At 47.7% G+C, this 17,629-nt stretch overlaps 1 protein-coding gene across 4 annotated transcripts in view; it reads left to right on the top strand.

The window, feature by feature from the left end:
* Positions 1-17,629, top strand: part of SHISA6 (shisa family member 6) — a 259,682-nt gene that overhangs the window by 120,443 nt on the left and 121,610 nt on the right. For 2 of the 4 annotated variants that reach the window (XM_057536401.1, XM_007175299.2), the window contains exon 3: positions 1,705-1,800. The exons of the other annotated variants lie outside the window; for them this stretch is intronic. In XM_057536401.1, the coding sequence (XP_057392384.1) occupies positions 1,705-1,800 (96 nt within the window). The remainder of the gene's footprint in view (positions 1-1,704; positions 1,801-17,629) is intronic. 4 annotated transcript variants of the gene reach the window in all.

Below are 17,629 nucleotides of genomic sequence, written 5' to 3'. Positions count from 1 at the left end.
GATGCACACTCAGGGTTGAGAACCTTTGATCTGGGAGAAGAAGGAAGGAACAGGGCCAGCCGGATGTCACTCTTCAGGGGAAGGATGCTGGAGTCCGGAACCTAAATAGTGGGTGGTGCTGGGCACCCATGAGGACCCCAGCAAATGTCCATTGCACCCACCTGAACAAACTGAAATTCAGTTGTTTATCCATTTACTCTAGGGCAATGGTTCTTCTTCCCTGTGGCACATTAGAACCACCTAGAGACCTCGTTAAAAATACCCTGACCAACTGAACCAGAATCTCTGGAGTAGTGTCCGGACATCTGTATTTTTAAAAGCTTCCAGATGATTCTGACACACGCCCATTTTTGAGATCTAATGCAGAGGGTGCCTAGCTAAGAAAAAATGTGATTTAGGTTGTCTTTACATTTATCATAGATTTTTCTGTTGGAAATGTATTTTACCTATTTATATTATAAAAATTACATACTCATTAGAGAAAAAAAACTTGGAAAATACAGAAAAGTTGAAAGGAGAGAAGCAATAAGACTCATGTTCCAACTATCTAAAGGTGGTAGTCAGTATCAGGTGTGTTTTCTTTCAATCTGTTTGTTTAATACACTGGTTTGCATTTTTTTACCGTGTTGTGATCATACTTAATATAGCATTTTCTTCCACTTTTTTACTTAACATTACATCTTAGGTAGTCTGCACATTGTTATAATTGTAAGTACAGTTTTTAATATGCTCTTGTGGCAACATGACAAAAATACGGCTTTCCTCCATTTTCACATGTGCATAGTTCAAGATGGTGTTTAGAGAGGCCTTCTTTTCTTTATAATGCCTGTATTTCAAGCGTATTGTGAAATCCTACTTTGAATATCAGAAACAGAATATTAACTCTTTCTCTTCTCTTTGAATGTCTTCTCCCAGGGTCCTAATCTGTCCTCAGACTTTTCCTCACCCCAACCCCACAGGTAGATGGATAGATGAGGCTGATGAGGGATAAAAATCTTACTATAGAAAGTCGAGAGAGGAAAACACATAAATATTTTCCCAGTGTTTTAGAGCCACCACCCTACCTCTCAGCCTCAGCGGATATTGGATTTCTCCTAAGCCACAAGGCTATAATTCATAGGATGAGGTGTGATTCATAAACGTACACACACATAGAGCATTCTGATCAGACCCACACTTCTACGCTTTGTAAAGAAAGAAACCAAAGGAATAAGACAAGAAAAAGAAAGAAGGAAGCTGGAACAAAGGAAAGGATGGTAGGACAAACGGACTGAAGTTCTGATGTGCTCAGTCAGAAATGCCAAAGTCAAGCCCTTTTTCCCACCTTTCCTTTCAACATCAGCTTCCCAGAACTTTCTTCTTTGTTGCACAGTTATATGTGCGTGTATGTGTACGTGTGTGTGTATATATATACACACATATATGTGTATGTATTTAAAATGGTAATATATATAAAGTATGTAATACTTATATATTACATACTTCATATATGTACTTTATATGTTTATAATATATATTATATATAATTTATAAAAAATATATATATATATATATTTTTTTTTTCCTTGATTGCTTCTACCTTCTGACTCAGCTGCTGATTTGAAATTAAGTTCACCATCATTGTTGGGTGAACTGGAGCAGCAACGTTTGTCTTCTTGTTGGTGTCATGGATGTACCAGGTAATTCTGCCCCATCTTCTTGCAGGACATTATGGGAAGGATGCTTACCGAAGTGGAGGACCTGATCTCCATAACTTCATCTCATCTGGATTTGTCACGTTAGGAAGAGGACACACGAAGGGTACAGTGGAAACCATTTTTTACTAAAATACAGAGGTTGCCTAGGGAACCCCGATCTGAAATGTGAAGATGGTGTGGAGGCCAGAGGCTGGTCCGGGACAGGATAAGTTGGGTGGTTTCCATGGCTACTTATCCTGGTGACATGTGTGGCTTCTGAGAGGAGTGACCAGGAGGTCACAGGTGTGACTTTAGAAGGCAATAATAGACTTCCAAGAGGTATGCGTCCTGCCCCGCCCACGGCGTGGAGCAGGACACAGATGCCAGTGGCTCCCCGTGGGAGGGGACCACAGGCGGCATGGTGGGAAACACTGCCGACAGATGTGGCAGCATCTGCAAAGTGTTTGTTCTCCTCTTGGCTATTATTCCTTTCCATTTGAAAGCCACATTTTATAAACTGATGTCAATGTTCTGTACTGTGGGTCTCAAAGCCAGCAGGCATGTCAAGAGTTTTGGCGTCCTAAGTGTGTCTATGTAAACGCTCCATGATGGGCACACAAAGGTAGAGGTTACACAGACCTTCAAGCCACAAGCTGAAAGTTAACGTGGCATTTCTGCTGAGCTGCTTTATGACCTAGCCGGCAGCTTGCAGAGCATCTGTGCAGGGGGTGTGGCATCTTCGATTCTGTCTTTTGTTTAAACAGAGTTCTACTAGTGTTGTGAGCATTCTGTCATATCAAGAGTAACTGGATCCCTAACTCCTTTGATTACCTTCCTAACACCTGTGTACTGTTATAGACAACTGTGAATTCTGTTGTAGGGACGGTGTATCCCTGTCTTCCCCTGAAATATGTGTTTGTTTTAAGTGTGAGTGAACAAGGAACTTTGCAATTTTTTCTTACATTCCATGCACCCAATTTTTAAATTCCCTATGTGATGTTTGTTCATCCTATAGAGAAAAAAAAATCTGTATCTGTGTATGTATTTTCTGTTGTGTCTCTTTGTGTCTAAATAAAGTTGATTGAGGATACAGGTGGCATTTGTGGCTACTAAGAGTTGCAGAATCAAATTGGGACCAGATGGCTCGGGAAGGGGAAATGGGCCTCACAGTTAACTGGTGAAAGACACAATCCTTGACGTACTCATATCAACTCAAGCCTGGGATATGTGACCCCCATGTCATCTGCTTTGTGATAATTATCTATCACTGTGAAACCAATTACTCTAAAATGTAGCATTTTCAACCAGTAATAAACATTTCTTATCTCACATAGTTTGTGTGGGTCAGGAATTTGGGAGCAGCTGAGTTGGGTGCTTCTGGCTTGGGGGTCTCTCATGAGGTTACAGCCAAGGTATCAGCAGGGGTTGCATCAGCTGAATCGGGCTTGACCGGGGCTGGAGGACTTGCTTCCAAGGTGGTGCACTTATATGGTGCTGGCTATTGGCAGGAGGCCTCAGTTCCTCCCCGTGCCACTCTCTCCAAGGTTACTTGAGTGTCTTCACAGCATGGTGGCTGGGCTTCCCCAGAATGGGTGATCCAAGAAAGAAAAAGACAGATGCCACAGTGTCTTCTATGACCAAGGCCATGGGTTACACATCATCATTTTCACAATATTTTATTGGTTACACAAGTCAGCCCTATTCAGGATGGGGGACTACACAAGGGTGTGAATGTTGGGTGCCTAGGATCATTGAGGGCCACTGGAGGGCCACTTTGGAGGCTGGTTACCACACCCCCATGACCCACAGAGCAGAGCTACAAATCGGGATCTTTCCAACAGAACATGGCCTTCTCAACTGCAGTGCTTTCTACCCTTACTTATTACTAAGGCTTCTCAACGGCAGTGGTTTCCCACCCTTACCCTGCCCCTTATAGCTGGTCCAACCTGAAACACCCAACAGTTCAATCAATAGAACTCTTTATAAGTATATTATAAACGTTATGGCTTTGGGTACACACATTCATTTCGACAAATATTTCATGAGGCCTGCCACGTACTAAGCAATATTCGGAAGTAAAACAAAATAGAATCCAGCCTTGTGGAACTCATATTCCGTTGGGGGGAGCAGACAAAATAAACCCTTGATGCTAAGTGCAGGGAGAAAACCTAAAGCAGGTAAAGGGGGCGGGGAGCTACTCTTGTCAAGGAAGGCCTCTCGGATGAGGGGGTAATTGAACAGAGACTTGCATCCCAGGCAGGGGCATCAGGAAGGCCCTGAAGTAGGTTTCTTGTAGATCAAGAAATAGGAAGGAGGCCCGTGGTTGAAGCAGGCTAGAAGGAGATGAGATCAGAACCACAGGGGAGCCCAATCATGTATTTATGGGTGTGGATGTGAGGCTGCTTTCAAATTAGCTAGACCTCCATCGGAGCCACACAGGTGATTCTCTATCCTTATCTGTCCTTGAGTCACTGTCACCTGGGCCTCCAGGAGACTCTACCCCGCCCATGTGTGTGGCGGCTTTGCTGTGGCCTCTGCTTATTATTTCTCCATTTCATCTTGTTCTGTGGTCTCATCCAGCCCTCCTGTGTGTGCATGGCCTGTCCTTCTGGTCCATCACCCTTACCAGATCCTCTTCTCCATTCCCTTCCACTCAAGAAGGCCTCTGAAACCTCCTCTTTCCGGGAATGTACCTTGCGTGTATTTTCTTGTTTAGATGATAAGAGATTGGGGTGGGAGTGGGGCTTTGGAAATGGGGATTCCCTTCCAATATCAAGACCCTTTATCCCTGCGCAGCCTAGATCTCTGGAAAAGGGCCAAGCTCTATCCTCGTTTCCTTCAGAACAAACCAAGTTCAGCTCTGAATGGTACTTATAAGTAAAGCAGCCCCATGTAAATGCCCCATGGGAAGGGGACCACTCAGAGACATCTAAGCTGGGGCTGTTCCCCATCATGTGTGTTTGATTCTCTTCCTTTTCTTTCTTTATTTACTTTTGCTTCAACTCCAATTACTGCCTTTCTGGTCCCTCCCCCTTTATTCCTTTTTTTGTTCCTGCTTCTTACGTGTGCCTTAGGCCTTCTGGTGGCACCTGCCCATAGCATAGCCCCACTATGACTCTCGGAACTTGTGGAGTAGCTGACATCTGTTTTAGAAGGTAATAGCATTGACCTACCGACCACATCACTGAGTTGAACATGGATTTCTCTCAGACTCTGATTATCGGAGACCGAGCATGGATGGTCTTTGTTCTGAATGGCACTGGGAACCTTCACTGGAAGCTGGGACCCTCCCAGTCCTGTGCTCCGTTTCATGGGTCCCAGAGGCATCACAGAGAGACATGCACTCCAGCTCCAGTGGGGCTCCCCCAAATTCAGACAGTAGGGGTTGAGGATGCATATATGTCTGCCTGCTTTGTAACAAGATTCACAGGTACATGGATAATTAAATTCTTTGGATGAAGCCTAACTAAGTAGATATTCTTTTGTTAACGGGCTGGAGAAGGTGAGACATTAGAAGAAATAGAATTCTGACCCTAGGGGCTTCCTAACCACCAAGGCCCCCTGCTGCATCTCTGTCCTGTTGGGAGACCCCACATTTTAGCCTAGGGGGCCACACAGTCATTGGCCAGCCTCCGAGGTGGCATAGCACTGCCTTAGGCTCACAGGCATCAGAATTCGTACTTACGCCCCTTTGCAGGACTTTCTAACTGAATGATGTGATTTCACCTTTTCCTATAATCCTTACTTTTCCTTTTATTTTTTCCTTCTCCTAGGGAACTAATTCTGCATGTCTCCCTGCTCTGATTTCTTCTTTGACCTCCTGCTTGCTCATCCCTTGGGGTAAATGGGAGTCAAGTCTCAGGAAGATACTGATCAGAGTGGCCATGAGTTTAGACCAAGTTTCCCCTATAACTTTTCCTCTGTTGATTAGACAAGAGCCCCCAGACTCTCCCGCAGGAACCCAGGGCAGTCTTTTTTTTTTTTTTTTAAGTTTTTTTTTAAAATTTATTGATTGATTGATTGCTTGATTGCTATTTGGGTCTTCGTTTCTGTGCTAGGGCCTTCTCTAGTTGCGGCAAGCGGGGGCCACTCCTCATCGTGGTGCGCGGGCCTCTCACCATCGCGGCCTCTCTTGTTGCGGAGCACAGGCTCCAGATGCGCAGGCTCAGTAGTTGTGGCTCACGGGTCCAGTTGCTCCGCGGCATGTGGGATCTTCCCAGACCAGGGCTCGAACCCGTGTCCCCTGCATTGGTAGGCAGACTCCCAACCACCGCACCACCAGGGAAGCCCCCCAGGGCAGTCTTTAAGGGCACAGAGGGTCTACTCGGGCTGCCACGATGAAAACCCAAGGATAAAGGCTTCTCTTTACCAAGCAGTTACTATGTGCCGGCGCTGTCTTACTTGCACCTTTACAGCAACCCCGCAGGAGAGCTCTTGTCCCCACTTTTACTGGTGAAAAACGGAAGCTGGAGCCGTTGAGTGGCCTGCCCAGGTCAACTGCAGACAGTTAGCGTTGTTTCATCCCATCCAGACCTGCTTCCAGAGTAGGTACTCAAGCCCCACACATCCTGTCTCGTGAAGACGGAAGGGCCGAGGTGGGCGGGGCAGTGGGTCAGTGGGACCCACATGTCGTGAGCACTCGGTGACTGATGGCTGTTTTATTAGACGATGCACTTTACAAGACAGGAAGTCACAAAAAGATGACGGGCCGGAAACTAACACCACCTTGTAAATCAACTATACTTCAATTAAAAAAAAAAAAAATCAGGAGTTGGAGCATTTACACCAGATGAGCAGGGTCTGTCCTTCCAGAAAGGAGGCTCAGTCTCCTCAGATAACTATTCAGGGTCTGTCTCAGTGAACACACCTACGGACACCCTCTGCTGTCCAGGTGGTTTGGTTAAAAATCTCAGGCTGGCTGGCTGTTTTTTTATTTTATTTTATTTTTGGCTGTGTTGGGTCTTCGTTTCTGTGCGAGGGCTTTCTCTAGTTGTGGCAAGCGGGGGCCACTCTTCATCGCGATGTGCGGGCCTCTCATTATCGCAGCCTCTCTTGTTGTGGAGCGCAGGCTCCAGACGCGCAGGCTCAGTAGTTGTGGCTCACGGGCCCAGTTGCTCCGCGGCATGTGGGATCTTCCCAGACCAGGACTCGAACCCGTGTCCCCTGCATTGGCAGGCAGACTCTCAACCACTGCGCCACCAGGGAAGCCCTGGCTGGTTGTTTTTGAGTCTGGATGAAAAAGCCTGAAGACGCTTTCCAGAAACTCCCGTGGGACCTACTGTTAATTCCCTTGATCTCCACCAGTGTAGCCCAGGCCACGCCAGGCCCAAGTCCTTCCAGGTGGTGGTGTCAGCAAATGCATCTGATCTGTGCTGACCGGCACTATTCCTCGGGTCCTTTCCACCCGTGTGTGTGTCCATGTGTGTGTGTAAGAGACAGAGAAATCCCTGAAGCCTTTGCTGAAAGGTAGGAGCCCCAAAGTGACTCCCGTTTGGAGGAGGTAGGCACTGCTGCCCACCTGGCCGTTCATCCCTCCACGTCAGCTCGCATGCTGAGCGTCTGCTCTGTGCCACACACTCTTCTAGGCCCTGAGGATGCAGCAGACAGACTTTACATGCCAGAGAGAGATGACAGACATACTGAAAGAAAGAAGTAAATCTCTGAAGTATGTCAAAAAGGAGTTAAAAGCTAGGGAGCAAAATGAGGCTGAGAATGAAGGAAGGAGTTGCAGTTTTTAAAAAGAGCATCCAGAAGGCTTCAGAAAAGAAGTGGCATTTGAGCAAAGGCTGAAGGAGGTGAAGGGTCAAGTTGTCTGGATTGTGGTGGGGGGAGGGTTTCCCAGGCCAAGGGAACAGCCACCCACTGCCCACCTGGCTGGCACAGGGACAGCCGTGAGGCTGGAGCAGATGGGGCCTGGGTGTGGGCAGTAGGGGGCGAGGTCAGAGAGGGGCTGGACCACCCAGGGCCTGGGGGTCACTTGACGATCTGATCTGGTTGCCGCTCTGGGCAGAACAAAAAACAAGATGCTTTGGGTCTGAGGTATTAGGAAGAGGGACGTCTGTGGGAGGGCCAGGGTTTCGGCAGAGGCTGGGGGTGACGTGAATTCAATCTGACTTCATATTAAGTTTTAGATGCTTCTTAATCACCCATGTGGAAACGTCAAGTTCAGGGGAGTTGTCCTGGCTGGAGATGTAAACGGGGAAGTTTCCAGTACATGAAGCCAGACGCTGGGTGAGATCAGCTAGCGGGTGAGCAGAGGCTCCAGAAGAGGAGATGAAGTTGGGGAGGTGAGGAGGGACCTGCAGAGGAGACCAGTCAGGAGCAGGGAGCCAGGAAGCAAGAAAACCAGGGCCGGGTGAAGTCTTGGAAATCAAGTGGGAAGAAAATCCATGTTTCCGGGAAAGAGCCGTCAGCTGTTACAAACTGTAGAGAGGTCAGGGGAGGTGAAGCCTGAGAAGTGACTGCGGTGTGACTTGTAACGTGGAGGTCATTGTGAGCTTGGCAGGGGCAGTTTGGGGGTGGTGGGGGAACTCATCCATCCGATGGATGCAAGAGGGAATGGATGGCATCTGGGATGTGCTTCTACACGATCAGGGCAAACTGAGTGACGGGAAGAGAAGGGTTCATCATGCTCGCCTCTCTATCTGGGGAGATGTTTGAAATGTTCCATAATAAAAAGTTTTAAAAGATTGTTAAAATAACGGGCGAAGAGGAATAGGAGACTGCAGGTACAGACAACTCCTTAGAGTCTTAAAGTGAAGGAGAAGGGAGAATGAGGGCAGTAGCTGGAAGGCGGTGTGATATAAAGAGAGGTTTGTCTTTTTTAAGATGGGAGAAATCACAGTATATTTGATATTTGTATGCTGGTAGGAAGGATCCAGTAAAGAAGGGAAAATTGATTCTGCAGGAGTGGGGGATGGTATATTTCAGAAGTGACGTCCTTGATAGGCGAGAGATTCCTTGATGGAATCTGCCTCCCGGCGGGGCTGGCTTTGTCTGAGGGTGAAATCCACCCAGAGTCGCAAGCAGGGTATTTGGCCACAGGTGCATGCAGGTGGGCATATGGGATCCCTGCTCAGTGATTTGGGAAGCAGGGTCATCCACTGTAAGCATTAGGGTGACCAACCATCCCAGTTTGCCCAGGACTGTTCCAGTTTTAGCCCAGAAAGGCCCGTGTCCTAAGAAACCCCTCAGTCCTGGGCGAATGAGGTCAGTTGGTCACCTTAGTGAGGACGTGTGAGCAGGCCCAGCCTGTCTGGTGTCAGAGCGTCTTCCACACCCACCTCTAGAGCCCAGAGACGTGCAATGAGGTTGCTGCTGCCGGGAGCTGGCGCCTGCACAGCCTCAGGGGCCTTGGGACTCCCCTGGGATGGACGTAAGGCCAGAGCGCCAGAAGCTGCTGCCCCGTGCGGAGCATCCCAGACCCCGCAGAACGACCCTGGATGGATCGCCTCATTCTGTCTACGTGATGCTCCCTAGGGCTAGGCTGGAAGTGGCCATTCCTGCTGCCCAGCAGACTCTCCATGGGGTCTGAGACAGAAGATGGGTGAGGGGCATAAATGCTACAAAGGGGGTGCGGGCGTTGGAGCAGGTGCTGAGACCAAAGCTGGAAAAGTGACCGTCCTGATGCCAGTTCAGGGGTCTCAGCAAGGAGGAGACTGGCAGAGGTGGCACCCCGGCTGCTCAGCCCCCAAATCCAAGGAAGAGGAGGAGCAGTGGTGGTCCAGAGGGAGGGGCTGGGCAGACGGCACCTGCTCCCTGAGGAGAGAACAAAGCCAGAGAGGGGTTCTAACACCCAGAAATGCACAGGTGTCAGCCAGTGATGAGTCTGGGTGAAAGGTCTACCAGGAAGGAGACATCAGAGCAGGGAAAGCAAGGACCAGAGCCTTTGGATCAGCGTGATGGGTGGGAGACAAAGCACAAGACGCGTGAGCTTTTGGTGATGACAAGGTCCAAGGGATAACCGCGGGAGTGGGTGGCTGAATGAAGCCAGGAGGGCAACCAAAACTGAGTCAGGGACCTGCTTCGGCTCTTCTGGTTCCACGTGGGTTTGTGGTTCCCCCAGCACTGTCCTTCTCAGTCACCTACTTCAGCCCTTGCCCGAGCCCCACTGCTGGCCTGAACCCCATGCACCCACGGGCTCGTGCTCACCCCTCCCTCCAGCGCATTTGTCTGGGCGCTGCCATGGCCGCGTGTGATACGGGGTTTGAAATTAGATCTGCTCTTGTAGAAAAGACAGAACAGGTGCACGGGCCTCTACGGAACTGCAGGCTACCACCCCACACCAGGATCTGAGCAAGAGCTTTCAGACCATCCTGTGGACTGTAATGAGGAGACCCCTGTGCTGTTTGGCTCCAGAAATCCAGCTCAGACATTTTCACACTCTGGGGAGCCAGGGGAGCGAGTGGGCTTGACTACACCAAGGTGTTCGGAGGCTGGGCTCCAAGTAAACCGCAGCGCTCAGAAGGCGTCCGGTCTCCGTGGCAGCAGTGAGCTGGGAAATGTAGCAAGAGAGAGGGAAGGCTGGGCCTAGCTTGCCTGAGACCAGCCTCTGAGAAGCCAGCACCACCTGGGAGCGTTCTGGCCTGTGCCCCTCTGCAGGCCAGGGGCACCAGGAAGGAGTGGGAGCAGGCCAGAGGACCTCTGGGGTTCTGGGCCGAGGGCACCAAAGCGCTAAGCTGCCTACTGATTTTTCTGATCTGCGCTCTCAGTTTCCTCTGCCTGCTGACTCCTGATTAATGGCTGAACACCGAGAGCCAGGCGCTGACTCAGCATGCTCAGCTTTCCTCAGTGGTACTTCGTGCACCCCATGCCAGCACATATAGGCTACCTCTAAGCCTTAACTCTTAGGAAAACCTGTGGCATCAGTGTGATTCCATATTTTGTTAGAATTGAGTCAACCTCGCCTAGTGGCTAATTGGTTAAAATTGGTTGCGTCAGAAACAAAGATGGATCTGCATGAATGTTGAACTCAGCGCTCACCAAGTGAATCCCTTTCTCAATGTAACTGCTGTTCAAACAAAATAAGAGGAAATAAGGCAAAGCAAAACCCAGGGCAATACCTTTGAGAGTTTTTCATTTGAGTACTTCCACTTACAAACTTAGGCATTTTGCCTAAAGGCAGCTTTTCTACAAAACCCTCTTTCCCGTGTTGGTCCTGCTGACAAGTACACCCATGGCCCTCCAGGAAGCAGTAAGGGTGCTATGTCCCTCCTCAATGTGGCCCAGGACTCCCTTTCCACTGAGATTAGTTTGGGCAGCAGTTAAACCCTTGCAGCTCCATCTGAAGAGCACAGAGCCCTGGGCCCACTTCCTGAGCTGCCCAAGAGTTCACCTCTAAGGTAGGACCACGCAGTTTGCCACTGGGAGACTCATTCAAGGCACCAAGAAGTCAATCCACAAGTTTTCCATCCTTCTTGGGCTCATCTTGTTCAAAGGGCAGTGCTTGGCTTGAAAGTATCACCAATTTAAACTACCTTGGTCAATGGTGGCTCAGAGAAAAATTCCCATCCATCAGTACATCGGCTGAGTCCTGGACCATACGTGTCTGTTTAATCTTTGTTTGTGGGCCTGCTACCACTGGTTCACGTAGGATGCCAGGCCAGTCCACTGGGACAATTTGCTGGGCTGGTGTAAGAAGAGGGGCGATATTATAGAACAAAGAAGGATGCACTGTAAATCTCCTTGCCTTGGGAAGTTTCACCTCTTACCTATAGGGTACATATATGTTCTCCTCAAGGGAGAAGTAACCCAGGTACAGCTAGATCTCCTATAGTCTCCACCAATGGGGCAAGAGGGAAGTCTCTTTGGTGTCTTGGGGTCAGGGAAGCATCCCTCACTCCTTATCTTCTGCCAGCCTGACTCTCCTTTTCTGCTCAAACAGGAGGAGGAGGTATACAGGATCCCTTTAGCACCCTGAATTTTGGTGGTCTCTTTAAATCCCACTGGGAGAAGGTAGAGGATGGAGTTCTTCTGTGTTCCCAGAGGCTGACTTGCCCAGCCAGAGGTCTAGCAGCTCTGGGCTATGTCCTTATTTTCCAGTCCCTTGCTGGTGCCAGATCCAAGCTTTCTCCTGCCATGACCCATGGCTCAAGTTGACTCCAGGGGCAGGTTGGTGGCCAGTACAGTCTCTTCCTGGCACTGGTCTTGGCATTGACCCGTCATCCAAGTTAGGAATCTCCCCTTCCCAGAAGCCAGCCCTTGGCATTGGCTTCCTCATTCTCTGCTGCTCTCTGCCAAGAGTCTCATGAACCCTGACAGCTAAGCCATGGGGCTGTCCAGTCCCGGAAAGGTGGTGGCAATGCCATTCCTGCCAGCTGGAATCTGTGGCCAGGAGAGGATAGCCTCTCAATCAACAGCTGCCAGCACTTCATGGTGGCCCCAAAGGGGGACAGAATACTGTTCTCAGGTTCTCAGCACCGCACTTTTGGGAACAGAACCATATGATTCCGTGACTCTGCTTTATGCAGATTATGTCCATGGCAGAACAAAGAAGTCCCAGCCCTTCCTGCCTGGAGTCATGGCCTCAGTCTCAGTCTTACTCCCCTCCAAATAGTGATGTAAACTTCCCTCCTTAGATGGTTGTGGAAGAAGAAAAATGGTGAGAAAAAGGGGGTCACTGGGGCCAGACATGCTGGTTCACTCTCAGCTCCACCACTTGCTAGTTTTTCTTATTTCTTAGCTTAAGAGTGCTGAGTGCGGATTCTCAACCACTGCGCCACCAGGGAAGCCCTGAATTATGTTCTCGTATATTAATTATCTTCCACGGTTTTGTTTTTCTTCTTAGTAGACTCCAATTATAGGGATGCTGGGTTTTTTTCCCGTCTTTCAGTGCAACCACATTGTATATAATTTGTTTTGCTTTTATTAGTTCATTGTCATTCTTTTGTTTGCCTCTTGCCTTTTCATCAGTGCCTTTCAATAAGTTTTATTTTGGCTGTCTTCTTCCCTAGGCATCTTGTACTTTAGTCTTCATTTTGTCTCTTTCACATCTTTCCTGTGTTCAGTGAATTCTCTTTAAATTTCTCTTTTTCTGCCACTTGTTTTTAGGTTTTGAATTTCTGTTTCTAGGTGTTTTCTTTTAACAACTACAAATGTGTTTTTAAGTCTAACTCACTTTAGAGTGTTGTGTTTAGTTTTCTTTTGCTTCATGGTTATTTTTGTGTGGGATTGGAAGAAAATTGTTACTAGTAGAGGTGTTGGGATTCCCAGCTTATGTTTTTTAACAGTAGATTTGTATGTGTTTACTCCTATTTCTTCTATCTATTTTCTGATTGGAGGAAGTTATCAGATTCCTATTGTAATGGTATTGTTTCTACTAGTATAGAAAATACAATTTATCTAATGGGTATTATTATTATCATTATTACTTTTTGGAAGCGTCTCTGTCATTTTTGTTCTCTTGTCTTATAGCAGTGGTCCCCAATTTTTTTGCACCAGGGACCAGTTTCGTGGAAGACAATTTTTGCACGGACCAGGGTGGGGGTGGGGGGGTGGTTCAGGCGGTAATGCGAGCGATGGGGAGCGGCAGATGAAGCTTTGCTTGCTCACCTGCCACTCACCTCCTGCTGTGAGGCCCAGTTCCTAACAGGCTGTGGACAGGTACCAGTCCGCATCCCGGGAGTTGCAGACCGCTGTCTCATAGGGCTCCATTCCCCCTGCTTATTTTCCCCCTTACCAGCCAATCTCCAAAGATTCTCCCTTCCTTTTTACCTTCTCCTTAATATTTTAGAGGATGGTTGCTTTGAATTGCATGAGTCAGTACTCTGACCTACCAGATAACTTTCTCTGTGTTTTCATACTTAGGGTGAACGTTCTCATTTTGACAACAGTTTTAGGTCACCCTTAGGCCTGCTGCTGTCTCCTCCTCTTCTCTCTTTCATATAGTTTTTTATTTCCAGGCTGATCTTGTTCGCCACAAGGCTTGTAGCAGGACTAGAAAGATAATTTGCTGAGATATCTTTTTTCTTTTTTTTTTTAAATGTAATTTTAAATCTGGGCATGTTCTGGTTATGTTAAGCACACAGCTAGAAATAACAGAGGTAGAATTAAGGCCAGGGCTGTCTGATTATATTATGTTTGATTATATTATACAACAGAGAGATAGATTGAGGTTGTGGAATATACTGGTAAATGGATAAAGCTGCACATGTGAAGCAAAGTTTTACTTGATCAACTATAGTGTATGGCTTTATGTGTAATGCAGTAGTTACTTCCTGCTTTTGCCACTGACTATGGAAAACCTAACTGGTGATCACTAGTTCTACTAATTGGATATAGGACTAAATATTATGTCATTGACAACTGTAGAATTCTGTCATCACCCTGTTCTCCATTTCCCTAGAGTGGCAGATGCAGGAGGATAGGAATCAGAGCAACTTTTATGGAAATGTTGGGCCATGCAGAAGGTGAGGAATTTTGTTTTTTTGTTTTTTGGCCGTGTTAGGTCTTCGTTGCTGCGTGTGGGCTTTCTCTAGATGCGGCGAGCAGGGGCTACTCTTCGTTGAGGTGCGAGGCTTCTCATTGCGGTGGCTTCTCTTGTTGTGGAGCATGGGCTCTAGGCACGTGGGCTTCAGTAGTTGTGGCACGGGGGCTCAGTAGTTGTGGCTCATGGGCTCTAGAGCACAGGCTCAGTAGCTGTGGCACATGGGCTTAGTTGCTCCGTGGCATGTGGGATCTTCCCGGACCAGGGATCAAACCCATGTGCCCAGCATTGGCAGGCGGATTCTTAACCACTGCGCCACCAGGGAAGCCCCAGAAGGTGAGGAATTTTAGCAAATGATGGTGCAACTCTTCAGACAAAGAACTAGACTAAACTCCACTGCCAGAGGTCCCTGGTAAAAAGTAATATCCAGATCTAAGGACTCGTCTTAGTCTTCATTCTTCATGTTTTGCTTTTTCTCCAGAATTTGATGTTGTGAACTTCCCATTCTGACTCGGAATTAATTTCTTATGATGGTAGACTACAGTTCTCTTTGACCATGCCTTCTGTGTCTCCTTTTCTGGGGATCGTTTCTTCCTATCACACCATAAATATGCACATTTTCCAAGCTCTGTGTGAACCCTATGCTCTTTTCTTTCTTAAAATATTCCCTTAGAGAATGTACTGATGTGCGTGACTCCTGTCATCTTTCGTAAGCCAAACAGCCAAAGTCCATCTCACTCAACCCTGATGTTTTTGCTGAATTCCACTGATAAAGTCTTTCAGCAGAGAAGTGGCATTGGGAGTAGGAAAAGGAGAGACCTACCTGCATTTTCCGCCATCACTCCAAACTCAGAATCTCCTAAGATGAATCTGCACAATTCCTCCAAAACCAGCTTCTATTTTTATTGAAAATTTGTTGATATCATTTTCTTCTAGTTGCCCAAACTGGGAGCATGAGCGTCACTTCTGGTTGATTCTCTTGATACACACCCATTGCCCTCATCCTTGTTCTCTTGGTTCATCTTCAGTACCTCTTTGAATCTTCCACATTTGTCCACTTCCCCAGTACAAATTTTTTCCAGTTCATTTCCAATTTAGTTGAATAGCTGCCTAACTGGAATCTTTGCCTTTTCTCTCTCTGCTCACACCTTCCCACAGTCCATTGCCAGATTAATCCTTCTTCAGTACCATTTTGAGCAAGTCATACTCCTACTCAGAATCCTAGAGTGCCTCCCCCATTTCCTGTATTTATTCTATTATTTAGGCATTCAAGCACCTCTACCTTCCTGGTCATTCTGATTGCCCTTCTACTCAGTTAAAACTGTACATGGTAAGCCTGCCTGGTATACTTAACCTTTCACTGAATGAGCAATATTCTTTTTGCCTGCATGAAGCCTGAAATGTTTAGTCTCCCACCTTTTCACTTACTTTAAATCCTACTCATACTTTATGGCTGTACAGAAATCTTGCTTTTTTCCATGCACTTCAACTTCCAAGAGTTTTCCCCACATCCAAGTCCCCATATCAGGTCTGTAGGGGGCTCTTCTTGATCCCTCTGGAGATCTATAAATTAAAAAGACATGTTTCCTTCCACACACACCTGATGTGATAGCATATTGACAGGGATTTCTCAACAAGCCACCCGCCCGTTCAGAAAGGGGAAGAAAAGGAGGCCCTCAGCAGACACTGATCCATAGCAATTTTGAAACTCTCTGAGCAGACATTCCGAGGGGCTCCTGATCTGGATGTGTGTGGGAGGGTGTTCCTTGATTGGGCTGAAGTTCTGCTCTCTGGAGGGGCTTCCTCATCCAGTGTTTCCCATGGCTTCTGGCTCTGCTCTCTAGATTTTCCTCATTTCCCATTATCTTCCTTGGCCGTATCTGAAATGGGTGTTGGGGAATATTTTTTAGGAATGACACAGCTTTCTCAGTCCACCCATTTCCCACAGAGAGTCAGAGGTCTCAAGATTGTTTAAAGAATCAGGCTCCCTGGTCCTTTGGCAGTTCAACTCTGTTAAAACAGGAGGTTTCTTACCTGTTGGATTCCGTTCAACTCCAAGTGCTTGTAAACATACATCGTTCTTGAGATACAGTCCTCAGAACTGCTATTTCCTTTGCCCCAGGCCTCTTTCCCCCACTTAATGGGAGGTATTCTGAGCCCTGCAGACTTTGGAAGAGATACACCCTTATGTTCTTTACTCTGAGTCACTTTATACAGTTAAAATACTGACCTCCTCAGCTAACGTGGGAGGGACTAAGAAGCAGGGAATGTGGCATAGCAGCGCTTAAATGCTCCCACTTCGATGTGATGCATGGGACCTCCACTCACGTCACTGGCCAGAGTTAAGCACAGGGACATGCCAAACTTTGAGATGGCAAAGAAGTGTGTTCTTCTTGCACTGGGAGGGAAGGAGAGGCAAATAGTGACTAGTCTGCAGTGTGTCACTGCTCGATGGAAGCTGTAGGCTAGACAGTTGAGACAGGCCCCCAGTAAGGCAACGAGAAGGGGTGTTGTTCAGAAGATGCCAGAAGGTGCAGGTCCTTCCTTTGGGTCACTGTTGAACAAACACCTGGTGCTGGTAACGGCACTTGGTGCAAAGAATTGTGGGCTCTTCCTGGACTGGCTGCCTCACAGCCTCCTATCCTTGGTCCTTGGTACCCAGAAGAGTCTCCCTCATGACGAGGATGAACTCATCCTGTGTGGCTTGGGATCCCAGAGATTCACTGGCCCTGAGACGCCATGCTTCTTGGAGGTTATGCTAATACAACTGATGCTTCATAAAGCATCCTAACCAAAACACAGTTCCTGGAATCGCTCGATTTGTTAGAGAGCCACCACTCCCAGACTCAGCTTTGATTGGAGAAAGTCCGAAAGCCATCAGGGAACAGAATAGAGTCTGAGCAGGTCTTTGCAGCCTTCATCTCTTCCCATGGATGCAAATACGTCCTAGGAGCCACTACGATGCCAAAAGGGCTAAGAATCTGTTTGTTTGTTTTACTTTTTAAATGACGGGTTCACAGTCCCATTCTGGAAGTTTTACTAGGGCAATACAGCAAAACTGCTGGCCCCATTATTGATGAGATGGATTCTTGGGAGAGCGGTCAAAGACCCAGTGCCCTCACGTCAGCACAACACGGGCTCTGGGAATGCCCAGGCGGAGTGGGGCTTGCCTGAGAGTTGAAGCTGTCACTTGGGCGGGTGGAGGCGTGAGTGGCTCAGCCAGGTGCCGAGGCTCAACCAGCCTCTTCTTTTTTTTGATTAATTGGTTTCTCTTTTATTTTATGGGACTTGACAGCACTGGTTGTGGCTTTTCGTGGTTGACTACCCCCGGAGTACCTAATTACAGAGGAGATTTTTAAAAGCAACAATGGACACATTTTCTAAATATGTTCTCAATCCGCTCCCCTCCCTGGGTAATTGGAGGCAGAGGAAAAGGAGGGCTGGAGGTATTCCCAGGGGGCTCTTGTCAATCAGTCCCAGGCAGGTCCCACTGGGGCCACTCAGGGGCACTGTCACCGGGGAAATCACA

Source organism: Balaenoptera acutorostrata, chromosome 20 (genome assembly GCF_949987535.1).
Source record: "Balaenoptera acutorostrata chromosome 20, mBalAcu1.1, whole genome shotgun sequence".
Lineage (NCBI taxonomy): Eukaryota > Metazoa > Chordata > Mammalia > Artiodactyla > Balaenopteridae > Balaenoptera > Balaenoptera acutorostrata.
Note: the sequence above shows the minus strand (reverse complement) of the source record. Positions and strands in the feature narration are given on the sequence as shown.